Genomic DNA, 25,441 nt, shown 5'->3' with positions numbered 1-25,441 from the left:
AGTACAGTGGCTATTCACAGGAGTGATCACAGTACATGGCAGCCTCAAACTCCTGGGCTGAAATGATCCTCCTGCCTCAGCCTCCCAGGTAGCTGGGACTACAAGAGCATGCCACTGTGCCTGGCTTTGTGCTGTCTCTTAATAATTAGAATAACTAACTTACTGTGGAGGAAGTACTGTGACAAAAGCTTCTTGCTCAAACTTAGGCACTCCCCTTGGCTTCTGACATGTCAAGGATTTTCAAGTAAGGGAAAAAGAGAGAAGGAAGAATGGGTGAGGAAGGGATTATAACCCCACTTTTCAGATACGACTCTAAAAAAATGAAGCAGCTTGCTCAGAGAATGGAACAATGCTGAGATGTGAGGGCACTCTTTCTAACTCCAAATGTGTGCTTTTTAACCTCTTACTTCTTTCTTGTCTCAGAAGGAAAACAAATAAAATATAGCATGAAAGTCTAATGAATTGTTGAGGCTGGGCTATCCAAGATGACCAATTAAAGGAGAAAAGAGAAGTTCACTGTGCAGTATGTTTAAGCCCTGAGCTCCACCTATGAATTTACAATTTTTGCTTACAAGAACCTTCACTTGCATCATGTTGGGAAAGAATAAGCCAGAAGGAGATTAATCTGATGCCTTCAGGACCTTTTGTTTTCGGGCTGAGCAGTAGCCTGACAGTGGTGGAGGCAAATGGAAAGGAAAGCCATTTGGTGGCAGGGATCATCCAGTTTATAAGTATACATATGTAACTTACCTGCACATTGCGCACATGTACCATAAAACCTAAAGTATAATAATAATAATAATAAAAGAAAAAAAATAAAAAAATAAAAAATAAAATAAAACCATTCAAAAAAAAAATAAATAAGTATAAAAAAGTTGTGACTCAGCTTTTGACAGGGACCCAGGAGAGGGACTTTGAATTGAGTCCTTATGGATTATTCTCTGAATCCAATAGGCTAATAGGTCAACGTGTTTTATGGCTCAAGAGGTTAAACTAGTCTGGGACATGATTTCTTAAGATTTTTAGAACCAAACCAAAATATATCACTCTTCTCTTGTGCAAAGTCATGGTGTATTTGTGTCTGGCATTCTGTGTGTGTTCCTGGGGGTTTAATCTCAGGAAAACTACTGTAATTCCTCATTTGTTTTACTGATAGGGAAAAAGATCTCCATATAAATGAAAGTTCCAGGTATTTGAAGAGTAACCAACTGAGAACCAAAACATTTTAACTTTGAGCATTTGGGAAGGGCTCTTTCCAAATGGTAGTACACCTCTGTGTGCTTTCTAAGACTAGGAGATGACATGATGATTTAGGGTCACCAGTAGGAACACCATTTATCATACGGACTAGACACAGTGATGATGTCAGTGGCAAGATACTAGAGTGGACGGAGTCTGAGCTTTGAAGTCAGCCTGACCAGCTTTGAATTCCAGCTGCCTCCTAGCAGCTATACATTCTTATAGGAGTGACCTAACCGCTCAGCCTCAGTATCCTTATATATAAAATGGGGGTAATAATTCTTACCTCCTGGGGTCATTGTGAGGATTAAATGAGATAATATGTATCTGTTAGATACATAGTGTGTACATAAAGCTTTCAGCAGCATACCTGACAAATAGAATGTGCCCACATCATTATTATCAACAACACAAAAAAGTCAGCTGTTGTTGTTATTGTCCCTACAATAACACTACACTAACTATCCCAAGATTGTTATTTTCATTGTAAGGACATGGAGTTCATTGAGTTTTATATCCGTTTGTGTTTTTTTTAATGTTTGCTTTTTAGGGGGCGGGGGTGGTCTGGTTACTTTCTTGCTGCAGCTCTCTTCCTGCGTGGGAGTACTTGCCAAAACATGACTTCCCCATCCTTTCTCATTCCATTCATTTATCCAACACGCATTGGTGACACAATGCAATGTGAGAAAATACATGCCAGAAGAGTCCCAAATACAATGTTTTGAGAACTGAAAGGAAAGGGGGATGAATAAATGAAGAATGGATGCATGAGTGTGTCACAAATGAAGAAATTGACAGGAAGGCCGTAAGAGCAAGGGGCAAACACCAGAGCGCTTTCCATATGCCTGATAGAGTCTTCCCAAAAGCACACAACCCATTTTCCACTGTCATCAAATATCAGCATACACCATCATAGGGTTTGCCTTTGGCATGAAAGATCTGGAAGAATCTCGGAGGTCCTCAAGCCCCTACCCTTCAAGATGCAGTGATGGAAACATTGGTGTCTCAAACCCAACAGGTCCAACGTATGTATGTGTCACATTCACAGCCAAAGCAGCCCCTCCTCCCTCTATGCCTATTTCATATTCTGATGATACATCCAGAAAGACTGCAACAAATCTGAGAGGCATTGGGAATTGAAATTTCCACTGCCTGCCACCTCCAGTTATCCCAGTGCAGATAACTCCAAGCAGGGATGACCAGATGAGTGAATCCTCGGCACACAGGCTGAGGATGACCATCGGACAACTAGGAACAGCCAACACCTTGAACTGGAGGTACTCCAAGAGTTGTGTTTTTAATTTTTGATGTTAGTTGTAAGATGCATTCCTTTAGAGCTGTTAATTATGTAAGTAATAGTAGACAAATATGGACCCTGAGGAAGGGAACCAAGGGAAGGGGGCCTGAATTTTCTGCTCTTTTGGGCAGGTGATGACTCCAAGTCATTACAATTTAGATGCATCCTTATTTTGCAGCCACAGCTTGCTGAGATCTGAGGACATAATCAGATACACTGACATGGATGTTACCGTGTGGACAAGGAATGAGCAACCTTGAAAAATGTATTTTTCTATAGGCTGTTTTGGTTTTAAGATCTTGAGAAAGAAGTCCAGGAATTCACAAGCTTGAAAAGGAGATGCTGAGGTCGCTGTGAAGACTTGAAGCCTTTTGCCTTGGAGACAGTCCCAGGCCCACCACTCTCAGCAAAGGTCTCCTCCTGCCCTTTCCCAGATCTAACACAGGACAGCAGGCGGAGAGGAACCGCCCCCTTTTCCTTCTCACTATTCTGGCTCTTGTTAGAGTGACAGTGGGATGGGAACTAGGACTCCTTGTCATTGCCAAGGGTTGCCTTGAAGGACTGGAGTCTGAGAGTAAGCAAACCTTATGACCCACAAAAAAAAAAAAAAAACCAGCTTCAGGAAAGCTTAATGGAGTTACTGGTGTGAACTTAGAAGCAAGGTTTGATAATTAATTCTGACCTGGCTATTTGTGAATAAACAAAGATTAATACAGTGATTTCCATTTTGCTGAGTATTTTTTGGCCTCTGAACAGGAAGGTCACATGGTTTTGCTCTTGTCTGCATGAAGCGAAATTCTGGGGTCCTCTCAATAAACCCACAAGAGTTTCTATCTGATAATGAGAGCTGGCTTCTTGTGTTTTTGAGGCAGGATTTTGACAGTGTTTCTTGTGCATTCTTCACCATCGTTTGGAGTCACCACCTTGGCAACGTCTGTAGACAAGGAGATAAGGGACTCTCAAATCTACCCTTGAAGAGGAAGTGGCCCCAGAGTTCAGATAAAATCCTGCCGTATACGGGCTGTATAAAAGCAATTTGACCACTTGAGATTTTGAGTCTTAAGAATCTTTCGATTTCTCAGCCTCTGGCAGGAGTAAGAGAATAATATCCTGGATATTTATAAAATTCGATAACCTTTTAAATCCATCCCACTTGAAGGAATAGCTAGATTTCTGGACCCCCATTTTCTGAGGCTTTCCAGGATGGACGCATGCCATCAGCTCCCCCTGCAGGTCTGACTCTTTCCTGCTAGGGAATTCCTGGAGGTCCTCTGAGAAAATGGATTCTGGAAGGGCTCTAAATTGTGTCGCACAGACGAAATGCTTCGACTGCTTAGAAATGACCCACCTTTCTGCTAGAAGCCATATGTCCTGGGAATGCACCAAAGTCTGAGTCTGTCAGTACCTTACTATGCGGCAGGAAGACAAAGTCCCACCCAGAACTCCAGTGCCCAGGCAGGACCTTCCTTGCGCTAAACGCACTTTAGAATATTCGATTCTCTCTCTTCTTTGTAAGCATTGTGGCCCTGTGGTAAATCCATCACAGATAAAATGGCCTCTACATAAGCCATGTGCTAAAAAAGGATATGTATACCCATTGTGTGTTGAGTGTAAAAGTTGTTTCTCAAAAAGTTTTGGATTGTCCCAAATTTTATATGCGAGTTTGCTGATTCATTCAATAAATATTGTTATAGACATTCTGCTATGTGACTGATATGTGATAGACATTGTTTTAGGCACCCTGGATAAAGCAAGGGACCAAGGCAGGCTAAGACCCCATCCTCATGGAGTTTCAGGAACAGCAGTGACGACATACAGTAAACAAGTGCATGAACATGTGTGGTGTGATTTCATGTGGAGATGGTGCTATAAAGAAGAGTAAAACAGGATAGGCCAGGCATGGTGGCTCATGCCTGTAATCCCAGCACTTTGGGAAGATGAGGCAGACAGATCACTTGTGGTCAGGAGTTTGAGACCAGCCTGGCCAACATGGTGAAACCCCGTCTCTATGAAAAAATACAAAAAAATTAACCAGGCATGGTGGCACATCCCTGTAGTACCAGTTACTTGGGAGGCTGAGACAGGAGAATCACTTGAATCTGGGAGGTGGAGGTTGCAGTGAGCTGAGGTCGCACCACTGCACTCCAGCCTAAGCAACAGAGTGAGACTCTGTCTCAAAAAAAAAAAAAGCTCGGTGCAGTGGCTCATGCCTGTAATTCCAGCACTTTGGGAAGCCAAGGTGGGCAGATCACGAGGTCAAGAGATTGAGACCATCCTGGCCAATATGGTGAAACCCCGTCTCTACTAAACATACTAAAATTAGCTGGGTGTGGTGGCGGGCGCCTATAATCCCAGCTACTGGGGAGGCTGAGGCAGGAGAATCGCTTGAACCCAGAAGGCAGATGTTGAGCCGAGATTGTGCCCCTGCACTTCAGCCTGGTGACAGAGCAAGACTCCGTCTCAAAAAAACAAAAACAAAAACAAAAACAAAAAAAAACGAGTAAAGCAGGATAAAGAATTGGAGTGACTGGGGTGTACTCTTTTTGAAAGACTGGTCAAGGTAGGTTCAGTTAGAAACCTACATAAAGGAAGACAACAACCCATGCAAAGATGTGGGTGGAGAGCATTTCAGGAGAGGAGGCAGCAAGTGCAAATGACCTGAGATGGAAATGAGCTTGGTGCGCTCCAGGAAAAGCAAAAAGGCCAAGAGAGACAGGACTGCAGAGTGCTAGGGAGTCAGTAGGAGGAGATAGGGCCCAAGAAGTAGGCAGGGTACATTGTGTAAAGAATACGGTAAGGAATTTGGATTTTATTGTGAGATGGGCAACCGTTGGAGCCCTTTCAGTAGAGAAGTGAAATGATCTAATTTATGGTTTTAAAACTTCCCTTCTGGCTACTATGTGCAGAAAAGACTCAAGAAAGACAGGTGTGGAGCCAGGGAATCTCAGTGGGGGGCTATTTTATAATAGAAGCCCTCTGAGAGGTGCTGGTGTCTTGGTAGTCATCAAAGTGGTAAGACGTAGGCAATTTCAGGCTGTATTTTGAGGACAGAGCCACAAGATGTGTTGGTTAATTGGATGTAGGAAGTGAGATAAAAGAAATAAATCCAGCTGGGAGCCGTGGCTCATGCCTGTAATCCCAGCATTTTGGGAGGCTGAGGCGGGCGAATCATGAGGTCAGGAGATCGAGACCATCCTGGCCAACATTGTGAAACCCTGTCTCTACTAAAAATACAAAAATTAACTGGATGTGGTGGTACATGCCTGTAATCCCAGCTACTTGGGAGGCTGAGGCAGGAGAATCGTTTGAACCTGGGAGGCAGAGATTGTAGTGAGCCGAGATTGCGCCACTGCACTCCAGCCTGGGCGACAGAGTGAGACTTTGTCTCAGAAAAAAAAAAAAAAGAAAGAAAGAAAAGAAAAGAAAGAAATCAAATATGACTCCTGGGTTTTTGGCCTGGGCAACTGGGCAATTAACTGAGATTGGGAGGACCGGGGAAGAACACATTTGGGTGGGTGGAATCAAGAGTTCTGCTTGGACAAGTTAAGTTTAAGAAACTTATTAGTCATCCATCTGGAGATGTCAAGCAGGCAGTCTGGAACACATGCTCGATGCAGGAATAACGAGGAGAAAACTATTTATGGAAAGAGGAGCTCCGTTCCGTAATACATTGTGACACCTGGTTGTGAGCCTTCTCCTCTCTTAGGTCCTGGTTTTCTGTTTTGTAAAATGATGGGCTTGGCTGGTCTCTGAGGGTCTTTTCTGTCATGCAAGTAGAAAAGAGAGATTCGCATTGAAATTCACTGAGCAACAGGAGAGGGCTAGGCCTGCTGCTGGCCGACATAAAACCGTGAGACGGAAGACCCCAAGAAGACTGGCAGCTTATCTTAGGAATCTGAATTGGAAATGAGTCTTTGCAAAGCAATCACAGGCTTGTTTGGAAGTGGGAGTTCTGGGGAAGGAAGCACTTTAGCAGCAGCAGATGAATTTGCTCAAAGCGAAGCCGTATAAAACTTGGTATAAACAGGATTTGCAGGGAAGACAGTGAAGTGATGCTACTTCACTTCCGGGATCCTCTATCACTATAACAGGTAAATATGGGCACCTGTGTCTGCCAGGGACATTGACATTTAATAGAGAATTTTTTGTTTTGCTTTTTGCTTTAACTGTTTTTCTTTTTTTTTTTTTTTTGAGATGGAGTCTCGCCCTGTTGCCCAGGCTAGAGTGTAGTGGCACGATCTCGGCTCACTGCAACCTCTGCCTCCAGGGTTCAAGCAATTCTCCCACCTCAGCCTTCTGAGCAGCTGGGATTACAGGTGGGTGCCACCACGCCTGGCTAATTTTTGTATTTTTAGTAGAGACGGGGTTTCACCATGTTGGTCAGGATGATCTCAAACTCCCAACTTCGTGATCCGCCCGCCTCGGCCTCCCAAAGTGCTGGGACTACAGGTGTAAGCCACTGCACCCAGCCTTTACTTTACCTTTTTTGACACTGGCCTACATTGCCTGGATACACACGTAGTTTATTTTGTTTTTTCTTTCATTTTTCTGTTCATATTTAGTCTTCTCACTGTACAAAGTGCTTTCATATTTCTGAACACCACATTTGGTCAGCATAACAGCCCTGTGGCTAGGAACATAATTAGATAATCCTGTTTTGGAGATAAATAAACTGAAGTTCAGAGAGGTTGAGTAACTCGCTCAAGACCACCCAGACAACATAAGGATGAACCTATTTTGAACCTAGGTTTTATGGATCCCTATGATTTCCTCTTTCTCATTATTCCATTTGGCCTTCCAAATGGAGAGGCTTGCTAAAGATTACTTGGCCAATTCCTGGATACTCTACGGCACAGTTGATTATTTTGTGCTTTTCTTTTCAGATGGGAATATAAAAATGACACTGGTTTAGGTTTTCATGTTGCTTTATAAGGCCTCCCTGGTATTAAGTAGTGAGGCGTGTGGTACACTTCTGAACTAGTGTTCTTTTGTTTTTGTTTTTTAAAGTCTTTCAAATACAACTCTTAGACACTATAACAAGTTTAGGAGTATTTGGGTTTTCTCTTCCACAGTGATGTTCAGCAGAGGGGAAGGAAGATCTTAGCAATACTGTCAGTGGAGGGAAGGCTAAAGTGGAAGCTTATGCTTTTCAGCGTCTATGATCTGGAGGATGAGATGACCAGGTGATTCTAATCCAGAAGTGTTTTCTAATTTGTTGTAATTACTATTGCTGTGTAACCAATTATCCCTAAACTAAGCAGCTTATTACAACCATTTGACTACCCTCACAGATTCTGTGGTCAGGAATTGGACATGGCAGTGGGATGGCTCGGGAGCCTCAGCTAGGAAGACTTAATGGCTAAGAGTGACTCAACAGCTGGGGGCTGGAATCCCAGGAGACATCACCACTTACTGTCTGGTGGTTGATCTGGCTGTTGGGCAGAACCTCAGCCAGGGCTGTTGATTGGGGAACCCACACGTGGCCTTTCCACGAGGCCTGGGCTTCCTCACAGTGTGGAGGTTCGAGGTAGTGGTACTTTTCATACGGAGACTCATGGCTCCAAAAGCATGAGCCCCAAGGAACAGGGAAGAAACTGCATTGCCTTTTTTTTTTTTTTTTTTTTGAGACGGAGTCTCGCACTCTCGCCCAGGCTGGAGTGCAGTAGCGCGATCTTAGCTCACTGCAAGCTCCACCTCTCGGGTTCACGCCATTTTCCTGCCTCAGCCTCCCAAGTAGCTGGGACTACAGGCACCCACCACCACGCCCAGCTAATTTTTTGTATTTTTAGTAGAGACGAGGTTTCACCATGTTAGCCAGGATGGTCTCGATCTCCTGACCCTGTGATCCGCCCACCTTGGCCTCCCAAAGTGCTGGGATTACAGGCGTGAGGCACCGCGCCCGGCCATTGCCTTTTTTAAGGTAGCCTCAGAGAGCATCACTTCTGCACATTCTATCAATTACAAGCAAGTCCCAAGCCTGCCTAGATTCAAGGATCCAGGACATAGACTCTCCCTCTTGATGGCAGGGTGGCAAGGTCACATTGTAGGAGAAGATGTGGGATGGGAGATATTGCCACAGTCATCTATGGAAAATATCATCTGCCATTCTAGTGAGGATGTGTCTCCTCTGGGCTTTACTAACATTAGTGAAGGGACGTGCTCATCTGCCAAATACCATTAAAGTATTGCTGGGGCTGTAGCTCACGGCCAGTTACAGCTGCTTGGGTTTGAATCAGATATCTCAACCAACCAACCAACCAATGCAGGAATCAGCCTATCTACAGCAACACCCTATAAGAGTCAAATACTGGGCCAAGAGCCACGTATGAATTAAAAAGGCCCCTACCCTCAAGGACCACCTGAATCTTAAATGTTAGTGTACATAAAGCTAGCTAGAGTAAAAGTTTAAACTACAGATGCCTGTCTGCCTTCCTCCATTCTAATTCAGTTTTCAGTTCCAGTTGGAGCACAGGAATCTGCATTGTAACAAGCCCATAGGTGGTTCTAGCATAAGAGATCTGAGGGGGGCACTTTGAGACTCACTGATGCAGTAGAACTAGTGCTTTGAGACTGGGCACGGTGGCTCACACCTGTAATCTTAACACTTTGGGAGGCTGAAGCAGGTGGGTCACTTGAGGTCAGGAGTTCAAGACCAGCCTGGTCAACATGGTGAAACCCCATCTCTACTAAAAATATAAAAATTAGCCAGGCATGGTGGCACACGCCTGTAATTCCAGCTACTCAGGAGGCCGAGGTGGAAGGATCGCTTGAACCTGGGAGGTGGAGGTTGCAATAAGCCAAGATCATGCCATTGCACTCCGGCCTGGGCAACAGAGTGAGACTCTGTCTCAAAAAACAAAACAAAACAAAACAAACTAGTGCTTTGGTCCAGAGAGTGAGCTTGGGTGCTTTTCATAAGTCATTAGCTTTCAGTTTGCCTGGCTTCTCTCCTTGAATCTTACTAGCTGTGGTAGGTTAGATTGTTGTGCCTGTTTTTGATTTATAGCCTGGCAGCCTCAAAACTATCCTTTTTGCCTGCTAGTGAAAATGAATCTGGGCCTTTTACATATTTTTTCTTTGCTAGCTGGCACAATTTTAAGCTTTGTCAGTAGAGAGCGCCAGAGAGCTGCTGCAGACGAAAAACGGTTTGCTTTCTGGTTCCCATAGGCTTGACCCGCAGCCTGCTTTAAGGAGTGACTTCTCCAGTGAACAGCTCCTAGAGCACACATAGCTTCTCAAGCACACAGCTCCTGCACAAACTGTGGTGCATCTATGCAGTGGAAAATTATTCAGCAACAAAAAAATGAGCTATCAAGCCACAAAAAGACATGGAAGAATCTTAAATGCATATTGCTGTGTTAAAGAAGCCAGTCTGAAAAGGCTACAACTGCATATCATTCTGGAAAAGGCAAAACTAGAGAGACAGTAAAAAGACCACAGGGGATTTTTAGGGTGGTGAAACTCTTAGGTGTGATACTGTTCACATACAAGTATTAGGTAGATACAAGACATCATGCACTCAGCAAAACCTGTAGAGATGTACAACAGAAAGAGTGAATCTGAATGGAAACTATAGACTTAATAATAATGCATTAATGTCAGGTCATCAATTGTAACAGGCGTACTACATCAATTCAAGATGTCGTTAATAGTAGGGGAAACTGTGCACAGAAAGAGGGGGTTATATGGGAATTTTGTACTTTGCATCATTTTTCTGTAAACCTAAAACTACTCTAAAAATATAATCTATTTTTAAAAGTCATTGAAGGCAAAAATAAAAGGTTCAGCAAACACTGATTTTAGAATTTTAGGTCCCCCTCCTACAATTCTGCCTAGAGTATTTGATTATTTCTTTTCATATTTACAGTGGCACAAAGGGCAAATAATGGACACTTTACGTTTTACCTAAGACATTTTGCAGTTCTACATAGATACTTACATTTCATTTTCATTTTTATTTATTTATTTTTTTGAGACAGAGTCTCGCTCTGTTACCTAGGCTAGAGTGCAGTGGCACAACCTTGGCTCACTGCAACCTCTGCCTCCTGGGTTCAAGCGATTTTTGTGCCTCAGCCTCCCGAGTAGCTGGGATTACAGGTGTGCACCTCCATGCCTGGCTAATATTTTGTATTTTTAGTAGAGACAGGGTTTCTCCATGTTGGCCAGGCTGGTCTCAAACTCCTGACCTCAAGTGATCTGCCTGCCTCGGCCTCCCAAAGTGCTGGGATTACAGACATGAGCCATCATGCCTGGCCTTATTTTTATCATATTCAACTCATCCATTCAAAATGCTGATGTATCAGCCAGGCGCGGTGGCTCACACCTGTAATCCCAGCACTTTGGGAGGCCAAGGCTGGCGATCACCTGAGGTCAGGAGTTCAAGGCCAGCCTGGCCAACACAGTGAAACCCCATCTCCACTAAAAAACAAACAAACAAAAAATACAAAAAAATTAGCCAGGTGTGGTGGTTCACGCCTGTAGTTCCAGCTACTCGGGAGGCTGAGGCAGGAGAATCACTTGAACTTGGGAGGCAGAAATTACAGTGAGCTGAGATCGGGCCACTGTACTCCAGCCTGGGTGAAAGAGCGAGACTCTGCCTCAAAAAACAGAAAAGAAAAAAAAAGCGATCAATGTTTTCACTTTGTAAGCCATGGTTTTATGTACAGGGTGTACTAAAAAATCTTCATAGGAAAAGGAGAATCCGTGGAAAAACTAAATTCTCCCTTTCGGATTTGTCCACCGTGTGGTAGTGGCAACAGTAATTTCTGGAAGAAAGGTCTTGGATAGCACTGCCAAGTTGCAGCTTCATAAACTATCAAGTGAGCTGTTTTCCGTGAGGACAACTCACACACTTGCTATCACCATACACAGTGAGCTACTAAAGATACCGCAGCTCTCAGGGCTGACGTCAAGCGGATATGAGAATGCGACACAGCTGATTGCCTGCTCCAAGTCCCAAATTGGAAACATGAGCTTGCTCACATAAGACATTCCAACTAACTCGACAAATGAATCCTCAAATGCTCCTCACGATCATTTGTTTTAAAAAGCTCAAGTGATTTTTCATTGTCTCAGATTGCTGCTGTGGAAGGTTGCCTATTAGAAAAAAAAAAAAAAAACAAACAAGGACAGAATCAAATGGAATATTTCCTAAGGCAAGGCAGAAAGAACAAAGTATTAAAAAGGACAAGAAGTCCCACTGCTGTAACAGAGATAGAGATTCCTGATCAAGAAGCCACATTTTTAGGAAAGTGGGATGTGCCATTTTATTTTTAAAATGAGATGCAATCAATGACACACGCTGTACAGCATGTATTCTGTGTACTAGCCTCTCCCCTGATTTGATATTATTTTTCTACCCTTATTTACCCTTTGCCCCAGTTTTCTTAACTCTTTGAGAAAATACTGTATCTTTTCATAAGATGTTGGAAATCCTATTTGATACAGTGTGAAGTGAAAATAAGTAGAAAATGCCATATTTTGAGCATTAATGATAACTTTCTAAATTTTCTGCAATGGATTATTTTTGGTGACTCTACTTAAAATACCTCAAATCAAATTCCCTACTTGAGTACAAGCATAAATATTCCAGATTTCTGAAATCAAGATTTAAAGAGTTATTCCAGCATACATGTATGTAGATAGACATCCATGTAACCTTCATGAGACATGTATTACAAGCTGTTCGAACTACAGTTCCAGCGGTTCACTGACCAACGAAAATAACCTTAGTAGTGAAGTACAAAACCAAATCCAGAAAGCAGTCCAGGGATTTAGTCAGATTGCTGCTTCTCACCGAGCAGCAGCACACAGTATGTATTCCCACTCACGCACACTGGTCAAGGGAAGAAACAAGTGGTCAGTAGTAGGAGAAATGGGCTTAGGTAGTGATATGGTTTGGATTTGTGTCCCTGCCTAAATCTCATGTCGAACTGTAATCCCCAGTGTTGGAGGAGGGGCCTGGTGGGGACTGGTGGGAGGTGACGGGATCGTGGGGGCAGATTTTCCTGTTGCTGTTCTCATGATAGTGAATGAGTGCTTACGAGATCTGGTTGTTTACAAGTGTGGACTGCCTCCTTCGCTCTCTTCCTCTTGCTCCAGCCATGTAAAATGTGCCTCCTTCGTCTTCTCATTCTGCCATGATTGTTAAGTTTCCTGAGGTCTCCCCAGCCATGCTTCCTGAACAGCCTGCAGAACGGTGAGCCAACTAAACCTCTTTTCTTTATAAATTACCCAGCCTCAGGTCGTTCCTTATAGCAATGCAACAAGGACAAACTAATCCAGGTGGTATGGTCATCATGATTTGATAGTTAATGTTTGCCTGTTTGCCCCAACTGCTGAAGAGCTGTCTGACAATTAAGACCATCTCTAGTTAACTACAGCACAAGCTGAAAAGAATTCCACACCTCAAATTCCATAGCCTGACAAGGGGTCACCTTCATTTTTAAAGGGAATATGGCTTGTGAACTGTACTACCTGGGGTCCAAATCCTGGCTCTAGTATTCCCCAGCTGTGGAGTTCTGGGCAAGCATGCCCTTACCCTCCAGAACCTCAGCAATGACACTTACCTGACAAGGTAACACAAATATTAGCTGTTTCTCCTAGTCCAGGGGCCGGCACATGGTATGGGCTCAATAAATGGCAGTCATTATTATAAGTAGATAATTATAACAATAATAAAGTATTAGAAAATTCATGAAAGTACAAGAGGCTTGAAATTTCTATAAACTACTCCCCAAACATGATACAATGTTTACCTACAACCCAGTTTTTCCTTTTGCACCAACTAAAATCCAGCTGTGCAGCTGAGAGGCAATGAAATTGAGAAGAATGATTCTAAATTGTTGTAAATATATTTTCAAAGGATTGTAAATATATTTTCAAAGTTAAATGTAAAATGAGAGTCTGTTTGTAGACAACTGAGTTGGCTTGTGATGACATTTTTTACTAAAGCTGTCAGAGGATCTGAAAGAATTTTGCGAAGTACTGGACATGATGTTCAGCTTCTTTAGAAAGCTGACGAGCACTAAGCAATATGTTGCCTTGTTGTAAATAGCAAGTCAGTGTCATGGTCTTTACTCTCCTTCACCAGATTATATGATCGAATAAGTAACCACATGTTAGGTGGAAACAAATTGTAAAAGGCTTTTAACTAAGCAACATTTCAATATTTGTTTGTTTTTTTGAGACAGGGTCTCTCTCTGTCACCCAGGCTGGAGTGCAGTGGTGCGATTATAGCTCACTGAAGCCTTGATCTTCTGGGCTCAAGTGATCCTCCCACCTCAGCCACCCGACGAAGTGCTGGTATTACAGGCGTGGGCCCCCGTGCCCAGCTTCAATATTTCTTTTAAGTCTGGTTTGTTTTTTTCACTGCCAACACATTTTTATCTTAATGTTACCACCCAAGTCAACCAGAAGTCATTTAAGAAATAGCTGGTGTAGGAAATAATTTTGCAAAATGAGAAATCAGTTCAATGGCTGGATTCCAAACCGGCATGAGCCTGTCCCCAGTGTTGGTGTCTCGTCTCCATGTGGTCTTTTGCCAACTCATCTGCTTTTGCCCCCAATCTGTATTTGGGCAGAATCCAGTGCAGATCCTCATGCATTTAGGAAGGGCGTCTGAAGGCTTACTCAGCAGCCACGAATCATCATGTCTTTTCTATTTTCTATTACCACATTCAGTTACAAACAGGTACAGAAATATGAAGAGAAATGGAAGGCAAGGGACGTAAGATGATGCATGTTTCTCCTGCCCTGGTAACATGTCTTCTCTGGCAATATTATCTCCGTTGGTAGAATGGTTGCCTATGACAGGAAGAGGTTGTGGGGGTAGGAAGAGCAGGGTAAGGTCTTAAACAAATTCTTTTTTGCAATATTTACTGATTATTTTATTTTTTCTCCATTGAAGAGACTCTTTTTTCTTTTTTTGCTCTATTCAGCCATTTTATGCTTTAACTCTGCAATCAATAACAAAAAATACACTAAACTACATTTAAACAGATGGGAAGAAATGGAGAAAAGAACAATTACTCAAAACACTAAGTTGAAACTGGGTGTTGTGGCATGCACCCACAGTCCCAGCTACTCAGGAGGCTGAGGCAGGAGGATCGCTTGAGCCCAGGAGTTCAAGGCTGCAGTGAGCCGTGATTGCACCACTGCACTCCAGCCTGGGCAACAGAGCAAAACCCTGTCTCAAAAACAAAACAAAATCAAAAACCCCACTAAGTTGATGAAAATGGTCAACTTTTTTTGCCTATGGACATCTACATGCGCCCGCATCATTTGTTGAAAAGACTGACCTTTCTCCATTAAATTGTTTTATCAGTTACACATTAAGTTCCTATGAGAGTAAGAAGAACAATGGGTTTGGAAGAAGGTTTGAAGATACAAGTGAAAATCTGAAAGAGACTTGTTCTAATATGGAATAACTTAAAAGTTTTTCTGATTAAACTGTTAATTTTCATAGAATTATAGACTCACATGCAGTTGTAAGAAATAATACAGAGAACTCCTATGGATTCTTTACACAGTTTCCCCAATGGTAAACTTGGAAAGTTATAGTAGAATATCACAGCCAGGACATTGACACTGATACAGTCAAAGTACAGGACAGTTTCACCGTCATAAAGATCTTTTGTGTTGCTCTTCTAGAGATAGCCACACCTACCCCACCCCTACCACTGTCCCTGGCCTCCGACAACCACTAATCTGTTATCCATTCTTTAATTTTGTTATTTCAATAATGTTATATAAATAGGACCATACAGGATGCAACCTTTTGCAACTGGCTTTTTTTTTCCCACTCCATCCCATTCCCTGGAGATCCATCCAAGTTGTGTGTATCAATAGTTTGTTCCTTCTTACACACACTGGGGCCCGTAAGGGTGGGGGGAGGGAGAGCATCAGGAAGAATAGCTAATGGATGCTGGACTTAATACCTAGGTGATGGGATGATCCATGCAGCAAACCACCATAGCACACGTTTACCTACGTAACAAACCTGCACATATTGCACCTGTATCCCTGAACTTAAAAGTTGAAGAAAAAAAATAGTTTGTTACTTCTTATTGCTGAGTGGTATTCCATGATATGGATGTGCCACAATGTGTTGAACTGTTCCTCCTTCTCAGGACATCTGGTTGTTTCCAGGTTTGGGCTGTTACAGATACAGCTGTTATGAGCATTTATGCACAGGTTTTTGTGTGAGCATAAGTTTTCATTTCTCTGGAACAAATGACCCCCAAAAGTGTAATTGTTGGGTCTTACAGTACTTGCCTTTAGTTTTATAAGAAACAAAACTGTTTTCCAGAGTGACTGTATCATTTTACATACCCACCAGCAATGAATGAGTAATCCAGTTTCCCTGCATCCTCACTAGCATTTGGTGGTGTCACTTTTTAAATTTTAGCTGCCTTTTTTTTTTTTTTTTGAGACGGAGTCTCACTCTGTCGCCCAGGCTGTAGCGCAGTGGTGCGATCTCGGCTCACTGCAACCTCCGCCTCCTTAGTTGAAGAATGTGTTGAATCAGGGAAAAGTTATTATAAAGTAAAAAATCTAGGAGTATCTGGCAGTCATAATGGGGCTATATGCCCCAAAGGGAAGCAGTGGCTTTGCTTCACCAAAATTGGACAATGGGGAGTAAACACTCAAGTGCTACAGGACATAAAGAGAGAAAAGATGATAGCCAAAGCAAAAGCCAAAGCCAACAACTCCCCTCCACAACCACCCGTAGTATTTCCATCCCTTTATTAAAAACTACAAGCAGACGTATCCCTTCCCAAGCCAGGAAAAAACCTGTTTGTAGATCTAGGAGAACTCACCGCGCTTACCATGAATGTGTCCAATTGCCGGGTACGCGGGGGAGCCCGTATGAGTGAACGGTGGCCATGGTTTGGGATAGACATTCCCCCTTACTTACTAGCATCCCAAAACCCCAGCCTCACTTTCACTCCTAAGGAATGCCTGCAGTCCTGGACACTTACCAACCCAGTAAGAGGGACAGTGTGCATATCCCGCAAGTGGACTGATAAAACCCATCGCGCCATAGGTACAAGCCCTTGTCACCAAACCCTAACAGTCAACGCCTCCACAGCCGAGTGGTGGCCAAGGTTACCCCACGGAGCCTGGTCTCCCTCTAACTTAAGCTGCCTCAACTGTGTTCCATCAAAAAGGGCCTGGAACTGTACAAACACCACTAACCCTTATGCCACATACCCCTGCCTAAGTGCACGATGGGTCAATCCTATGAACACCAGCCTACAATGGACTACCCCGATGGATTCTTTTGGATATGGGGAACCCAGGCTTACTCATGGCTACCTTATCACTGGCGAGGTACTTGCTTCCTAAGCACAATTAAACCTGTATTCTTTTTACTTCCAAAGCAGGCGGGCGACACCCTCGGAGTCCCTGTGTATGATAACTTAAACAGAGGAAAGCGATCCTTAAAGGTAGGAGGAAGCCAAAGATGGCGAGAGGACGAGTGGCCTCCGCAACGGATCATCAAATATTATGGTCCTGCCACCTGGGCTGAGGATGGTTCATGGGGTTATCGCACTCCCATATATATGCTAAATAGAATAATTAGACTACAGCCTGTTCTAGAGATAATCACTAACCAAACCGACTCAGCCCTGGAAATGCTCACGCAACAACAAAACCAAATGCACGTGGCAATTTATCAAAACAGGCTGGCACTAGACACTTATTAGCAGAAGAGGGTGGGGCCTGTGATAAGTTTAATATCTCCAATTGTTACCTTAACATAGACAATAACGGAAAAGTAGTTCTAGAAATCGCTTCGAACATCAGAAAAGCAGCCCATGTATCAGTCCAAACCTGGAAAGGGTGGGACCCGGCAAACCTTCTAGAAGGTGGTTCTGTAATTTAGGAGGATTTAAAATGCTGTTAGGGACGGTAATCTTCATCACTGGGCTCCTCGTGTTTCTCCCCTGGGTTATCCACTAATAATAAAAGCCATTAAAACTCTTACAGTTAATCGCCAGATAATCCAGATGATGCTCCTGCTACGATGACACAATGATACCAACCCGTCTCTCAAGAACACCCCCAAAAATTAAGGTTTTCTTTTTCCAAGGTGCCCATGCCACCCCCTATGTCACGCCTGAAGTAGTTATTAAGTTGCCCCTTTTCCTTTTTTTTTTTTAATAACCAAATAGGCAGGAATGAAAGATTCTCCCCAGTGCCTGAAAGCTTGAAGGGATGAATAACTCCTCCCTTCTCAGGCCCAGTCCCAAGGCACAAGGCCACTTGCACCAGCAGCCAGCAGCGTGCATCAGCAAGACAGCAGAAGCAGGAAGAGAGCCTGCCGGAAGACACTTACCCTGGCCGGAAGACATGTACCCCTGAAGATGGAGAAAGAGGCCGTCCGGGTACTACGTAGCAGTCACGTCAGACTGGGACACTTCCTGATTAGAGAGGAGTATAAAACTCCTGTCCCGTCCTCACTTGGGGCTGACGCCATTTTAGACCTCATCACGCCTGCACCCAGGCACTCATTAAAACAGCGTGTTGCTCCACACTGCCTCATGTTGTCTGTTGGTGTGCTCTCGGGGTTCGAACCGATACAAGAACCTGTCAAATGGTAGTAAGAGTAAAGGTTTTTATTAATTGAGTTATTAATAACAAAAAAGGCACAGATCTTAAATGTGCAGTTATGAATTTTGGCAATTGTATACATTCATGTAATCACTACCCACAACAAAAATAGAATGTGTCCACCACCACAAAAAGTTTGCAACACCCCTGTACCTCTTATTAGTGCATTTCCAATCATGTCCTCATACCTACCCCAAAACCATTTTTAAATTTCTTCCAGAGCTAAGGCTTAATACATTGAATTTTACATAATCTTAGGATAGACTGTGCCACATAAAGGAGACTATCTGCAATAATTTATGTTGGAAGAATGAGATATTGATGTCAATTAATACATTTTGTGTCCTGGTTTAAAAATGCTCCTACTATTAATTAAAATTTTAAAGACATTTTCTTGTGAAAGTATAAAGGGATACTTTTTTCTATTTTGAACATTATGAGTTCAAAAGTTCATTCTGATAGAAAATTTTATTTTGTGTTTCAACTATGTATGGATAGAAATAAAACTAGGAAGAAATATAGATGATTCTTTATACTTCTTTGCATTTTCCAAATTTTATGCTACAACCATGTATTGCTTTCATTGATACAATAAAGCAATATCATCAGTGTAAAATGTACTTATTTTTTCATAATTATGTTAAGTCTCTTTATATTTATTTTCATCAAAGTGTCTTAGAGATGTGTTTTCAATTAAGAAGTCCCAGGGTCTCCAAGCTCAGTGGCACTGTCCTGTTTTTCCTCACACAAATACTAATTGCTATGGACAATGACACAGTCCTGGGAAAAACCCATGAGAGATCATTAGAGATAAGAGAGAATATTCACCATGTTTGTTTCACTCCCAGGAACAAGCAAAGTTTTGTTTCTCAAGGTTTTATTTTTATTTTTTTGAGACAGAGTCTTGCTCTGTCATCTAGGCTGGAGCAATTCTTCTGCCTCAGCCTCCCAAGTAGCTGTGATTACAGGTGCTGGCCACCACACCCAGCTAATTTTTTGTATTTTTAGGAGAGACAGGGGTTTCGCCATGTTGGCCAGACTGGTCTTGAACTCCTGACCTCAAGTGATCTGCCCACCTCGGCCTCCCAAACTGCTGGGATTACAGGTGTGAGCCACCATGCCCGGCCTCAAGGTTTTAATTTACACTCTTTCCATCTCATGATATGTAGTACCATAAAATTGTCTTTTTCTTTTTTTGAAGAAATATGGGTAGCAATTAAAAAAATAATGACAGCTTAGTATCATGACAACTATGATATGACAGACTTATCTGGCCATGTGCTGTTGAGATCTGAACACTCAAAATACCTCCAAAGTGTTATCAATCAATCAATCAATCACACTTCAGACAGCAAGCTAATTGTTGAATTCATATTTGCTTTACACAAATTCCCTATTTGTCATTACTATAAAATTAATTGCTAAAGTGCTTTATTGCTAACTGTGCTTACATAAATAAGCATAACTATTTTAATCGCTTAATGTCTGATTAGAATCACTATCATTAATCTTTGACACCAAAACATTTCTGATTATATATTTTAAATAATGAAACGTAATTGGTAGAGCTCAGTTACAACGTAGTAACCTTTTTGGAGGGGGCATTATAATAAAAGTTTACAGCAGTATTGTTCACGAGAACTTTCTGTATGACAGAAATGTTCTCTGTGCTGTCCAGTGTGGCAGCCACTAGCCATATGTGGCTACTAGACACTTGAGATGTGGCTAATGTGACTCAGGAATTGAATTTTACATTTCATTTCATTTTAAATTAATTATAATTTTGATTTAAATAGCCACATGTGGCTAGTGGCCACCATATTAGATGGTGAAGGTTTATAGAATAAGGCTTGAAACAAAAATAAAAGTCTGCTCGTACTATACACAAGGTTTTTTGCCTTGTATGAATTGGAAATTTAGTGTCTAAGAATCATTGATATTCATAAATTTGTGATAAACAACAGACTTGTTGAGACCAAAGTACTAAAATGGTACTTAAATTCATTTTCATCTTCAGTGTGATTTATGGGAATATTAGGCCAAAGAAGAATGTTTTCCTTTTCTGATACAAAAGGAAGAGATCAATTCAGCAGAATTCATATTGTTTTAACTCCCATATAGTTAGGAAGTTATTATTAGCCTCAAATGGCCTGAACATAATGACTAAGATGAATATTTGTGTGTTTTGGTGTCAGACTCATTTCCTTGTAATTACAGTCATGGGCCACGTCATGACATTTTGGTCAATGGTAGACCACATATACAATGGTGGTCCCATAAGATTACAATACCATGTTTTTACTGTACTTTTTCTATGTTGAGATACGTTCAGATGCACAAATACTTACTGTTGTTACAAACGTCTCCAGTATTCAGTACAGTAGCCTGAGGTACAGCTTTGTAGCCTCGGAGCAATACGCTCTACCACACAGCCTGGTGTGTATGGGCTGTACCATCTTGGTGTGGATCAGTGCACTCCGTGATGTTCACACAACAGAACTGGCCAACAACGCATTTCTCAGAACATGTCTCTGACATTAAGCGACACATGACTGTACTTAAAAAACTTGAAGTATGACTTCTCCTTAACATTATTGAGAAAGGGACATTTTCCTTTTGAAAATTACACCAGGTCAAGAGCTGCACCATCCATTCTTTTTTTTTTTTTTTGAGACAGAGTCTTGCTCTGTCGCCGAGGTTGGAGTGCAGTGGTGCCATCTCGGCTCACTGCAACCTCCGCCTTCTGGGTTCAAGCAATTCTCCTGTTTCAGCCTCCTGAGTAGCTGGGATTATAGGCACACGCCACCACTCCCAGCTAATTTTTATATTTTTAGTAGAGATGAGGTTTCTCCATGTTGGCGTTGACCTCCTGACTTCAGGTGATTCACCCACCTTGGCCTCCCGAAGTGCTGGGATTACAGGTGTGAGCCACTGCGCCCAGCCAGCACCATCCATTCTTAATGGAAGACTTACTTTCATCTTTTTTTTTTTAGACATTGTCTTGCTCTGTCGCCCAGGCTGGAGTGCAGTGGCGCCACCTCAGCTCACTGCAACCTTCGTCTCCTGGGTTCAAGCGATTCTCCTGCCTCAGCCTCCCGAGTAGCTGGGATTACAGGCACCCGCCATCACGCCCGGCTAATTTTTGTATTTTTAGTAGAGACGGGGTTTTGCCATGTTGGCCAGGCTGGTCTTGAACTCCCAACTTCAGGTGATCTGCCCGCCCCAGCCTCCCAAAGTGCTGGAATTACAGGCATGAGCCACCATGCCCGGCCTACTTTTATCATTTTCTTCACACACTCTGACATCTCCTTCCTACATTTTCTGTTGTATTCTCCATTGCAGGGATGGAAACAGCTTCTGGGGAAGGCTCACTTTGTGTTATTATCAAGATGACGATGTTCTAAGCTTCTAAGCAGCAGTTTTGCAGTTGGAAAGGGCCTCAGCCCTGCCACCCCCACCCTGGTTGCTTTGCATTCAGGCTGTTAGGCCTGGACAGCCCCATGTATGCCATTGCTTGGCCTCTGCCAACTTTCAACAGGGACTTGCAGTGAGATGAAGAACAGCCTCAAATCCTCACGTGTCATTCCACATACAGGTTCCTCATTTAGACACACAGACTAAAGAGCATCTGCGTTCACCTTCTCGGCTGCAGGTCTAGGTCTCCTTTGAGTGGTTGGTTCTCCTTCCCCAGCAGGGGCACATTTCTCAGCAGAGATTTATTTTTTCTTTTCCTTTTTTTTTTTTTTGAGACGGAGTCTCGCTCTGTCACCCAGGCTGGAGTGCAGTGGCGCGATCTTGGCTCACTGCAAGCTCCGCCTCCTGGGTTCTCGCCATTCTCCTGCCTCAGCCTCCTGAGTAGCTGGGACTACAGGCACCTGCCACCATACCCGGCTAATTTTTTGTATTTTTTAGTAGAGACGGGGTTTCACTGTGTTAGCCAGGATGGTCTCGATCTCCTGACCTCATGATCCACCCGCCTCGGCCTCCCAAAGTGCTGGGATTATAGGTGTGAGCCATTGCACCCGGCCTCAGCAGAGATTTCTAAAGCAATCAACTGAAGACTTCACACCTGAGTAACCTACAAGTCCTTCCGGTTGGCTGCCTCCCAGATCTTGTGGAGCAAGACGCCTGAGCCTTCCCTGCTCCTGGGAATGGCTGGCTAGGAGGGCCTGTGCACCCACATTTTAAGTGCGGTTGAGAAAAGCCTTGGGCATCTTCAGAAGCCTTGACATAGTTTCACTGCTTTCCTCTCCCTGGCAGGACTACAAGTATAGCCACAGAAAGCTCAGTGCACAAAGTAAAGACACACCCTTGAGGACAGTACAGCCGCAGCAAACTGTACTAATTAACCACAAAACCAGCTCTAACATATCCACCTCTTGGGCATAATGTTACTTATACAGTGGGCTTAACAAAACTGATATGCAGACAAAGACGGCTTAGGTAGGCCCTTTTGACACTTATTCCTGAAGACAACAGCACTATGGCCGCTTTAGGAAAGTGACAGCAAACGTGTGAAAATTTCTCACCTTCTTAAAACCTGTGAATCACCATCACTTCTCTGGGAGTGGGAAACTCATTCAGTTTTGGCTGGGGCTTTCTCTGGGACAACAATCTGTTCATGGAAGGTCTGAGTGCTGCAGAGAGCTTGATAGGTCACCTGTGCTAGCATGCAGATCAGCCAAGGATGCTTTAAAAGAAGAAGTGTGCCCTCCACCATGTAAAAAGACCCTATGGTGGATTAATGTAAGATTCTAAGTACAAATATTTGTTCAGTTACAGCCATAACTAAAACAGAATTCAGACTAGCTTTAATTCTACTAATTAGAATTTTAATCAAATACTTATTGACACAGTTTGAATGCACAATCCTGCCAAATCTCATGTTGAATTGTAATCCCCAGTGTTGGAGGTGGGGTAAGAGGTATTTGGATCCTGGGGGGTGGATCCCTCATAAATGGCTTGGGTCATCCCCTAGGTAATGAGTGAGCTCTCTCTCTCTGAGTTCACATGAGATCTGGTCATTTAAAAGGGTGTGGCACCCCCCCGCCCCACTCTCTCCCCTACTCCTGCTTTTGCCATGTGATGTGCCTGCTCCTGCTTCACCTTCCACAATGACTGAAAGCTCCCTGAGGCTTCATCAGAAGCCAGGCAGATGCCAGCACCATGCTTCCTGTAAAGCCTACAGAACTGAGCCAATTAAACCTCGTTTCTTTATAAATTATCCAGTCTCCGTATTTTTTTAATAGCAATGCAAGAACGGCCTAAAACACTTGTATCGTACTTACTGTATGCCAGACTCTGTACATTAAAAATACCTTAAAAATAAGTACTTAAAAATACTAACTCAGCCAGGCACGGTGGCTCACGCCTGTAATCCCAGTAGTTTGGGAGGCTGAGGCAGGTGGATCACTTGAGGTCAGGAGTTCATGACCAGCCTGGCCAACCCCATTCCTACTAAAAAGTACAAAAATTAGCTGGCATGGTGGTGCATGCCTGTAATCCCAGCTATTTGGGAGGCTGAGGCAGGAGAATCACTTGAACCTGGGAGGCGGAGGTTGCAGTGAGCCAAGATCGCACCATTGCACTCCAGCCTGGGCGACAGAGTGAGACTCCGTCTCACAACAAAAACAAAAAAATTAACTCATTTAATCTTCATATAACTACCCTATGTATTTGAGTACTCTTTTGGGCACATGGTAAATAAATCTCCTTTTTATCTCACCAATCCAGTCCAGTTCCTAATGGATGCTAGAGCCAAACCATGAACACAAATCCCATTTGTGCTCCGAAGCAATCCTACACCACGTTTTGAAAATTAATCAAAGTATTTGAAAGCAAAACGTCCTAGTCAACATAATCTGTACTTTTTCTAAAATGGCTGAACCAGTAAATAAAAATAATCTTGTTTCCTTGCTACTAGTCACTTCTCTCCTCAAGCTACCTTCAATCCTAGAAGGGACAAAGTTGGCATTTACTGAACACTTATTTTAAGCCAGAACATGCCTCCCTGTACCCCCTCCCCACTTAACATTTTAGCGGTAAGCCTGAGGCTCACAGAGGTTCAGCAAAGGAATTACGGTCTTAATGCTGGTAAGTGGAAGACGGAGAATCAAGCCCTATCAGTCTGAGGCATTCTTCATGGTGGGACCTTGGTTGTTTATCTTGCGTATCCAACACTTAGAAAATGTGCAACACATATTTGTTAAAGAAATGAAGGAATGAACAGATTCCCATGTTGGTGACTGTAATTTAACACTCTCACTAGATTACTCTGCAGCCATCTTTCTTTTTTTATATATTCATATTTATTTAATAAATTCTCTATTTTTGGACATTTAGGGCAGCTAGAGGTATTGTTGTAGATATTGCTGAGATGAATGTCCCTCTGACAATTGTCTGATTATTTTCTTTTTTGAAATTTTGCTTTAAGTTCTGGGATACATGTGCTGAATGTGCAGGTTTGTTACATAGGTATATATGTGCCATGGTGGTTTGCTGCACCTATCAACTTGTCATCTAGGTTTTAAGCCCCGAATGCATTGGGTGTCTGTCCTAATGCTCTGCCTCCCCTTGTCCCCCACCCCTTGACAGGCCCCGGTGTGTGATATTCCCCTCCCTGTATCCATGTATTCTCATTATTCAGCTCCCACTTATGAGTGAGAACATGTGGTGTTTGGTTTTCTGTTCCTGTGTTGGTTTGCTGAGAATGATGGTTTCCAGCTTCATCCATGTCTCTGCAAAGGACATGAACTCATCCTTTTTTGTGGCTGCATAGTATTCCATGTTGTATATGTGCCACATTTTCTTTATCCAGTCTATCATTGATGAGCATTTGGGTTGGTTCCAAGTCTTTGCTATTGTAAATAGTGCTCTGCAGCCATCTTTCTAAAATACAACTCTGACCCACTAATGACTGGTTAGATAAAAGTCATCACCACCACCCCTGAAACGACAACTCTTTATCTTACAGGAATTGCAGAGTAAAGGAAGCCCTAGCACCATGTTTTTCATACTGCAGCTTCTGACTGGTTAGGTCTTTATGTTGTCATTTTTGTAAATAAAATGGAATAAATAGAAAAGTATCTTTCAGGGCAGTTAGGTAATTATTTTGAGAAGTTCTTGTGTGTGCACTGCAAACCATGGACAATGTCTTCCTCACTGTGGGTCATAGTCAAGTTTGGAAACCACTGCTTTAGCACACTGAGTCCCTCTGGACACTTTTTGACTCCTCTGTTTTTGTATAGCTTGTCTCCTCAACTGGAAGGTTCTTCCCTTTTCTATGCC

The 25,441-nt window shown here is 42.9% G+C and overlaps 1 protein-coding gene across 4 annotated transcripts in view; it reads right to left on the bottom strand.

The window, feature by feature from the left end:
* E2F6 (E2F transcription factor 6) overlaps positions 1 to 25,441 on the bottom strand; it is a 62,241-nt gene that overhangs the window by 1,990 nt on the left and 34,810 nt on the right. Inside the window, exons 7-8 of one of the 4 annotated variants that reach the window (XR_010123142.1) lie at positions 17,880 to 18,130; positions 13,707 to 14,341 (exon numbers count right to left, since the gene is read on the bottom strand). Coding sequence is in view for 2 of the 4 variants with exons in the window: in XM_063648965.1 (XP_063505035.1) it covers positions 17,943 to 18,130 (188 nt within the window). In the remaining 2 variants the exon portion in view is untranslated. Of the gene's footprint in view, positions 1 to 13,706; positions 14,342 to 15,949; positions 18,131 to 25,441 lie in introns of those variants that run through there. The other 3 variants (XR_010123143.1, XM_063648965.1, XM_063648964.1) reach the window with 3 other exon arrangements.

The sequence above is a fragment of the Pongo pygmaeus genome, chromosome 12, assembly GCF_028885625.2.
Source record: "Pongo pygmaeus isolate AG05252 chromosome 12, NHGRI_mPonPyg2-v2.0_pri, whole genome shotgun sequence".
In the NCBI taxonomy this organism is placed as follows: domain Eukaryota; kingdom Metazoa; phylum Chordata; class Mammalia; order Primates; family Hominidae; genus Pongo; species Pongo pygmaeus.
The sequence above is the reverse complement of the archived record's forward strand: the minus strand, read 5'-3'. Positions and strand labels throughout refer to the sequence as shown.